Consider the following 9,320-nt stretch of genomic DNA (forward strand, 5'->3'; position numbering starts at 1 on the left):
GTAGCCATTCTAGAAAAAATAGGGCGTAATGTATATTTGTTTCCTAATTTTTTATGGTGATGACAAGATTGGTCATATCAACCAAACCCGTACAGAGATTCGTTACTGAAAACAACAGATAAGATATATAAAGTTTTTTCGTAAGAAACATATGATAACTATCTGGACATTATAAAGATTTTTTTGTGTGAAATTTGAAAATTTTCTGATGCATTAAAGTATTTTTAATCTTAAAATGAAAATTACATTGTATGTTAGATAGGCAACATGCAAAAACAAGAAAAAAGCCATGAGAAAAACATTGCTTTACAAACCTTATGACTTAATAAAAAAAATTTTTATATCTGGCATATGAAAGCCTTGTAATGTTTACTGATAATTTGCCAAATTTCATGAACATACACTTATTAATTTAAGAGTTATAGCATGAAAACTATAACAATCACAAAATGGTTATGAGGTTGGTCCTAGGAACCAAACTCATGCTGAAAGAGTTAAAGGAAAGCTTGATAAGTATTTGGATGATAATGGTTGGCTGATGTTTTAAGTTTTTAGTTTACTTTAGTGGATATGACAGTCTAGATGGACTAAGAGGTCCCTTGTTATCCTTTAAATGTTATCCAATCCCGTAGTGAGAGGGATAATATTATACAACTTTTAATTCTAAAATGAAATATTTAAATAAATTTTTAATCTTTATTTATCTGTGTTGTGTGATATATGTTTGCTCCAATTTTCCTATTTTCTGTTTCATCACCATTCTGTAATGTCATGAAGTTAACATAAATTAATCATTATAGTGTAGATATTTCTAAGTCATAGCATAATTTCTATGTCCCTCAATTTTTTGTTTTGTTTTAAGAGATATAAACTAACAAATCAGAACCACTTGCCATATATTTCTATCGCATCCAGTCTTTGAAATTTCCAGTAATTCTCTGTGATGATTGCTATTACATTAGTTATAGCCAGTAGAAAGACTGTTTTGATTAAGTAAATCACAAACATTGCTACTTTGTTCTCAATAGAAGTTTTGTCATTTTGCATATAGTTTGAAAGCTGCTATTGCCAGTTCAGATTGAGCAAATAAAGGAATTATTTTGTTGCATTTGTGTTTTAGTTAGAAAGCTCCATTAAATTATAATAGTTTTAGAATATTGCTTGTTTTGTGCATTTCATTATTAATTGTTCTTCAGTACATATTTGAAATTAAAAGTATTTAATTTATCAGTACCATCATAATAACAAAAAATTGGGTTTAAGTTTCATCAGTGAGTTGACAGCAAATAATTAAAATGTCAAACATAAGTACTAAAATTATTGTTTTTGTTTTATTTTTGTTGTTAGATTTTGTGTATGGGCTTGATCCTTTACAGTTGGTGTCTCTGACATGATGGCAGTCAATTTTAACAATAAATAAATAGCACACAGTGCACTTGGTTTAAAATAATATATTAAAACAAGCCAAACATAGATATAAATGTTCGTTACACTGTTGCTAATCGCACTTGTATCCAGAGCTTTAAATAATGTTCTTTTTTTATACCAGAGTTCACACAAGCTGGTTCAGTTACTTTAGTTACTTTAGGACAAAATTTAGCAAGACAAAATATTCTGCTTGCTGTGTCATTATAATACAGTCTGTGATAATTTCACTTAAAAATCACCATTATATAACTGTTGGTCACTACAATTGTATCCAGAGTTTTAAATAATTCTTTTTGTGTGTGTGTGGCAAAATCCACACAAGCTGATTCAATTACTTCAGAACCCAATTGACAAGACAAATTATTTCTTCTCTACTCTGTTATTACAATACAGTCTGTGATAATTTCACTTTCAGTTTGAAGGGGTTTGAATGAATACGAAGAATTCTGCACTTCTACCTAGTATTGTTACAGGGATAAATAACTTATTAGTTTATATTTTAATATAATTTTGTATGCATTCGTTATTACATGTTTAGATTAATATGAAGCAATACTGTCTAATAGGTTATTTTGAATAATGTCTTGAAAGAAAAACTTGTAATAATTATTTGGTGCATAAAAGAAGTTACAGCTTTGTCATTATGTATATGTGTAAAAATGTACAAGTGCTATATGTTGATTCTTGCCTCTTGCCTGTGTTATTATGAAGGGATGATGCAAATGCCATCCCTACATTTACTTCCTTTTTTAAAAAGTTTTTCTTTACTTGTTAGCTATGTTCTTTGCGACAGCAATACCAAGTGTGGGGTGCATGTGTCCCTGATTCGATATTATTAAACATCAGGATTTCTACCAACTTACCCTCAAATCTAATTGTAAGCCCAAAGTAGCTCATCGTCTATTTTGTGTGTGTACAAGATAATACTTATAAAAGTGGATATCCATTTGAAACTATGTCACCTCAGTGAAATTTGTTGACTCCATTGTTTTGATTTTCGAGTTAATGTAATAAAAAAGAAGCAGAAGAAAGAAGAACAAGAAATTCAAACTTTTTGCTATGATATTTACAGACATTCCCAAAACTTGTGACTCAATCATTACATAGATATTGTTATAAAAGGAAACACTGTATAGTATTGTGAAGTTATGATGACCTGTTGAGGAGATATTTAAGATACCATTTTGATGATTTTGATGCCATTCCTAAATATGCAGTGTGCTATTGCCTGCCTTTTTGCATACTACTATAAGTCCTACTGTACTTATGAGATATATACATATAAACACACACAAGCATAAGAAGATGAATACTGATAAATGTTAGTAAAGAATGACATTAAATGTTAGTTGAAAACATAAGATCAGGTTTCTAAATATATTTTAGTTTGTCTTTATTGATGACTGTAGAAAAATCAAGATAACTATTTAGTTATAAAACTTTAATATCCGATGTGACAATATGTTTAAAAAAAATCTGAATTAAAATTATTTGTTATATATCACCTTATAAACTTTCATTTAGGCTCTTTAGTATTTATGTAAAATTTGTTTAACTATATAATAATTATACAGATCCCTATAATCACGCATTGATAGAATACCTATGGAATAAAAACTGTTAAACATTGTAGCATACAAGGCAAAAAAAAATGCTAATTCTTTCAGTGTTATAACTCTTCATGAAAGTTTCTGGAGTGAGTGATAGTCAAATCTCAGTTTGTGAAAAGTGATTCAGAACATGGTAGATTTTTGTTTTTTGGCCAAGGACCTTATTTCCTTTTTTACTCTTTTATTATTCACTTTTGTATATTCACTTTCTCCCTGTCTCCTATACTACTTTTTGTTTTCAGACCATTGGCTATCCCTTTACCTTGTGGCTATTCACCTACACCATGGTTGCTTTCTTGAATGTTTTAAAGAAGACTATTTAGGTGAAAATTAGGCCAACTACTCTTTCTTTTGAAATATTCCCTGATCATATTATGATATTGCATCAATAAAATATAATAATTGCCATTTAGAGCTGTGTTTTTAGAGATAGCTCATTGATATTTTATCTCCTCGTTTTATTTTCCCTGTACTGCTTGTTAAGGTCATTCACGTAATGTTCAGTGTTGGTTAGGGGGACAATGTTTGGTATTGGCTAATAAAATAGTAACCCAGGCAACACAGTGACCACTTGTCTCCAACTGTATACACTGACTGCAAGTAAAAAGACATTTTATTATGACAATTTGTATTTGGTACAAATGTTGGAAACATGGCTAAAAACAAAAGTAAGTTTCCTCAGTCTTTCTTTTATTTTATCAAAGTTTATAATGTTAGAAAATGCACGATTATGTTGTTTATTCTGATATTGTTTTACAAAATTACGTAGTTTAACCTCACAAATACAAATAGTTTGGATTAATGTTAGTTTTCATTATGTAATATAAAAATATTTAAAAAAACAATAGTTTATAAATGCTTTCTATATTCTGCAGTTATTTTATTGTATTATTAAGAAAAATAGTTTTAGTTAAAAAATAATAGAATTGGGACTTTTTCTGATTTACGATCTGTTTCGATTGTAAAGAATTTTGTGTGGGGTCAGCTGAGCTGTTTCTATTACTTATTTACTACACAGAACTTCTGTATAAGATATATTTGTAATTGTTTCTTCCAACATTGTGCACCCTGTTTCCTGGAGTGTTCCTTTGGCTGTTAGGTGAGAAGTATGAGATCCTTGTTATTATGGCAGTCGTGTTAGTTTTTACACATTGATTTGAAATTGGACGAAAACACTTTTGGTGCAGAACCACTTATTTTTCAGTTCACGGTCAAGATGTGCAATGAACCATAAATGTCAAGTTTTTTTATTTTTTACTCGTGATCATACAAACTATTTATGTGTGAAGACTTTACATGTGTTTATAGTTTTATATTATTTATCTTCAGTTCACACATTTTGAAGCTATCTTTCAAATACTGAAATCCTCACAGAAACCTATGTACAACATCAGTTAGCTGTGCTAAAGTTTCAGTTTTTAATAACTGATTTTACACAGTTTATGAAATACAGATGAGTGGTTTGTTTTTTGGTTCATAGAATGTTTACTATATTATAGAAGTTTTATTAGTACAAATATTAGTAAGAAACCCAACAAGTGGTTTTATAAAACAAGTCATTACATAGTTAAGAATATTCCTGCATTTTGAAATCAGTTGTAAATAAATCTTGGGAATTTTATGTTTTATGTAATTGTAATTATTTGTTATTTGCCAAATTTCTTCAGTCCCCAAGAAGTGCATGTTTTGAGAATTCTTGACAGTTTATCCTTTTTTTCATTTATCTATAATCGTGTTGGTTTCCAGTGGTATACTACTAAATAGACCAGTGTTACCATATGTTGGAGAATGAAATATGCCAGACTCATTGAAAAATTATGCTAAAAATAATGATGTTGTTCCAAATAACTTGTGAAAATATGCTAGAATTATGCTATTTTTCAACCATTTCTTATTGTTTTACTGTTCTTATATGTTCAAATAAAACAAACATTTAATCTACAAGATTCACATTTATTCCAATCCAAGATGTGCCTGAAAGTCAAATCTTGTACAAACAAAAATATACAAGATCAATCAAGTTTTGGAGCCACAAGAGGAGAGAGTAAAAACATAAGCCAAATTCAAGCACTTGGTATCACAAGTGTTTGAAAATATGAAAACACTTAAAAAATTTAATATGACCACATGTTAGCATGATTAAAGTAACACTTTGAGTGACATATCTTTGTTTTCAACATAGCAACAGATGGCTCAAAATTTACACACACTCCTCTCAGTTTGATCTCTTCTTCATTCATTAACTCATTCATCAAGAGTGATTAGTGAGTCTGTTGAATTTCTCAGATTTTTTAAAGTTTACCAAGGAAAATATGTGTTCACAGTCAGCATTTGATATACAAACACTGAGCAAGGCCTTGGTAAATTTTGAGAGAGTGGAATACTTTCCACTCACATGAATTTGATACCAAAATGATTCAGTGTTGATATCTTGAGAAATATAATTATCAACATCGTCACTCAGTAACAATGAATGCCACTCATTGTCAAGCTGTTCCTCCTTTCTAATTATTGTAGAAACCTAGGAAGAAAATTCAGCAATATATACATTTTGTTGCATTTGACAAGTTCTGTGGGATCAGGAATGGATCAGAGAGCAGACAGGGTTGAATCATTAAGGGGTAGACGCTTGTGCAACTGTGTAGTCAACTCCATCAAAAATTGATAGTCAGTATTGTGACAAGGAGTTCAGAAAATTTGATTACTTTGTACTTACAACACATTTCAATGAATTATACTAAATTTATTCCAATTGGGGGCAAAATATTCCAGAATTACGCTAAAATATCAGTAACGCTGAAAATAATGTTAACTGGAAAAATTATCTATAAATTATGCTAAAAGCATAATATTAAACTTGATCTGGTAACACTGAAGTAGACAATGTAGCTATAACTTGGCTCAGGTTACTTGAAACAACTGTGTGAAGAATGGAATATTTCCAATTAGAACTTGGTTGTAGAGGTGATAGCTTTCCCATAGTATGTCAAATGAAACCTGATATCACAAATCACAGTAATCTCACTATGCAGACCAAGTTGGAATTTTTACATATGTAATTGTATATATAATATAAAAAATTGGTAATTTTTATTGCACGATAACTCTAAATTTTGCGAGTGGCATGCATGAACACTGCTAAGAAGGAACTATCAATGTATGCTTGGTTTTCTTTATGGTAACCTAACAAACTGTGTTGCATGATGGCTTACCAGGCTTTACCTTTCATGTGCTTTATGTATTTTATGCTAACTTTCTTCACTTGAACCATTTTGAATATATATTAGAAAGTCCATCTCAAAATATTGGATTATCTGCTGAACTAAACATCAGAAAATAATTCGAGTTTTTATTTTAGCTTCATTTATTTTTAGTATACTCTACTAAGAATATAAATTCAGTTCAAACACCATAAATTTATCCTTATTATATAATATCTAATTTTCATGGGAGATAATACAGATCATATTGTTATGAAATCAAGAATACTAAATATTACATTGATTATTGAATATTAACATAAATTTAATATTGAAAATTTGCCAATTTAAAAATTCTTGGGAAATTGAAAATAATTTAAAGAATGTTGTATGTACTTCAAGTACTATAGTGAAAGAAAGATTTGTACATGGGTTGAGAGAGACTTCATTTTGATTTAAAGCATAGAGTTAACAATTAAAAAATTATTCACAAAGTTGTATCATGTGTCATATCTATTTGTGAATAAAGTGACAACTTGTGCTTTGATAAATATGTAACAAAACAGAGCTTTTATGTGGCTTTCATATCTCGGCTATGGATGCCTGTATTTTCAACTATATTAAGAATTTACTTGAGTAGTTGAAATGAAATTAGCCTTTCTTGAAGGCTAATTTTTTTTCCAATTTAGTATCAGTGTAAGTGAGACATATGCACGTCTTTTACATTATCCACTATCATTGTTCTATCAGTACAATTCTAATGTGTCTATAAGAACGGAAAAAGATTTGCCACGGCAAAACATAACCCAAGAGTTGGTGGTGAGTACTTTTTACCAGCTGCCTTCCCTCTAGTCTATCGGTTAAATTTGATATAGACAGTTCAAATAGCCCTTGAGTATCTGTGCATGAATATCTAAAAAATAAAACCCTTTATGTACTTGCAAATTACATTCCCTAATCTGTTAATTGTGATATGACTGCAGATCAAATTCAGTTAATTTCGGAAGTAAATTATTATGTTATGGAAAATTCAACTTCATGACATTATAAAAATATCTTTCTTCATAGTGATAAATAATTGCGTTACTAATATATTCATACACCGTATATAATGTTAACTTATTTCCAAGTACTAAATACAGTTAATAAACTTGTATTTGAAAAGAGGTTTTATCAACATATTAAACTTTGGATCACTTGATTAAGGTCATATATTAATTTAAATTGTGCATTCTTTGTTTTCTAGAACATATTCTTACATAGACAACTAACTGACACATAGTAGATTATTTTCATGTGATAAGTTATGAATAGTAAACCAAAAAATAATGGAACTTTGAAAAATAATTAATGTTTAAGTTAAGTTTAAATAAATTAGTAGTAGTTTCTTTAAAACAATCTGTAGAAAAATGTTTATACTTAGAACTTTATGTTAACAATAAAGTAATAAGACTAAAATCCATTTAAAATCAAAGTAATTTAGTATATTTAATGAATTTGATAAAACAAGTGCAAGTGTAAATTATTCTACTGCATTATGCTGATAGTTGTTGTACCCATTCAAAAAATCCTTAGTCATAGTCTTCCTTACTATTTCAAATTTTACACAAACTGAAAAGGAATGTGTGTGGTTTACCATGAAAAGGTCTGCTAATGTACCTATTATAGGATTGCACATTGTACATTTGATACAAATTTTCAAAGAAGTCCCAGTATTTTCACATGGATAAATTTTCTGTTAAATATTAATAATGTTTTTGCTTTTGTAAAAATCACCAATGGCTGTTTTAACACTGATATTTGTTTAAATTGTGACTTTTTGTTTTGTAAATTCCAGTTCTTGTTTCAGATTGTTTCCAGGGTGCTGATTTTATAACTTGGGTGTAATACTTAAGCTATATTTTCTTAAATTATAACAATGTGGTATGATTTAAGCATATAAAGGTAATTCAAAGCTAATAAGATCTTTAATTATTTTTCAGCATTTGGTGCTCAATTAGCAGCAATGAAACAGCAGATTAGGTAAGCTTATTGAAAATATTCACATACTTTAAAAGATAAGCACGTTTCAATAATGAAAACTGATATGATGAGTTTAGAATTTATCTTACTTAGTGTGGTGTAGATTATTCAGCAACTGTGTACCATTTTCTCAATAACAAACCTATATGTATATATATAATATTCAAATGTCTGTCTGTCACACCCTGTATCTCCTGAACAGTTAATCATAGAAAAATCTAAATTGTATATCAAAATTCTTCTTTTCAACAGCACATTGTAGAAAATATATTCATTTTTTTGCAATTCCTAAATTTTCATATCGATATCACCATTAGTCTGTCAGTCTTTTTATTCACTGTACAATCAATCTGAGAAAAAAAACGTATTAAAAACAAAACTGTTTCTTTCTCCATCGACTGATTTAAAGAAATGTCTTGAGGATAGGAGCATGTATGGAAAATGCACAAAGAAATGAACATATTTGAGTATATATTTGTTGTTTGGTTTATATATATATATATATTCTCTCTCTCTCTCTCCCTTCCTTCTATATTGTATTATATACATGTATGACTTATTGTACTATGACAAGGAACAGTTGCATCTGACAGTTAAAATCCCTGTTGCTATGTAGTGAACCTTTTGTGTTGACTGCACCTATTGCATTGAAACCAAAACATTTCTTCCAAAAGTGCTTTGTGGTCTAGTTTTTTTTTGCTTAAAAAGATACATTGTAATGTTCCTTATTGAAATAACACATGGAATGTAAAAATTTGGTTATAAACATCCCACCAGATATTCATATTACATACACTCTGGTCCATTTTTATTATTCATCACTATTTTTAGGAAATTTACCATTTAATTGTTTCAACAGGATTCTGTTAGTATACAAATTTCACACTTGAGATGAACTGAAAATATAAGCATCAAGAAAACACAGAACTACACACTGAGTGTTCCTCTTTCAGTACCATTAAGACTAATAACTGCAGCCTGTACCAAGTTTGCATATCTCATTATTGCAAGTTAAATTCATTATCTCCTGGTAAAATTGTTCTTGTATATATATATATAT

The 9,320-nt window shown here is 29.1% G+C and overlaps 1 protein-coding gene across 4 annotated transcripts in view; it reads left to right on the forward strand.

Moving 5' to 3' along the window:
- LOC106459772 (far upstream element-binding protein 1-like) overlaps positions 1 to 9,320 on the forward strand; it is a 154,019-nt gene that overhangs the window by 50,607 nt on the left and 94,092 nt on the right. For all 4 annotated transcript variants that reach the window (XR_002610627.1, XM_013919425.2, XM_022386313.1 and 1 more), the window contains one exon: positions 8,221 to 8,260. Coding sequence is in view for 3 of the 4 variants with exons in the window: in XM_013919425.2 (XP_013774879.1) it covers positions 8,221 to 8,260 (40 nt within the window). In the remaining variant the exon portion in view is untranslated. The remainder of the gene's footprint in view (positions 1 to 8,220; positions 8,261 to 9,320) is intronic.

This window comes from Limulus polyphemus, unplaced genomic scaffold, assembly GCF_000517525.1.
Source record: "Limulus polyphemus unplaced genomic scaffold, Limulus_polyphemus-2.1.2 Scaffold659, whole genome shotgun sequence".
In the NCBI taxonomy this organism is placed as follows: domain Eukaryota; kingdom Metazoa; phylum Arthropoda; class Merostomata; order Xiphosura; family Limulidae; genus Limulus; species Limulus polyphemus.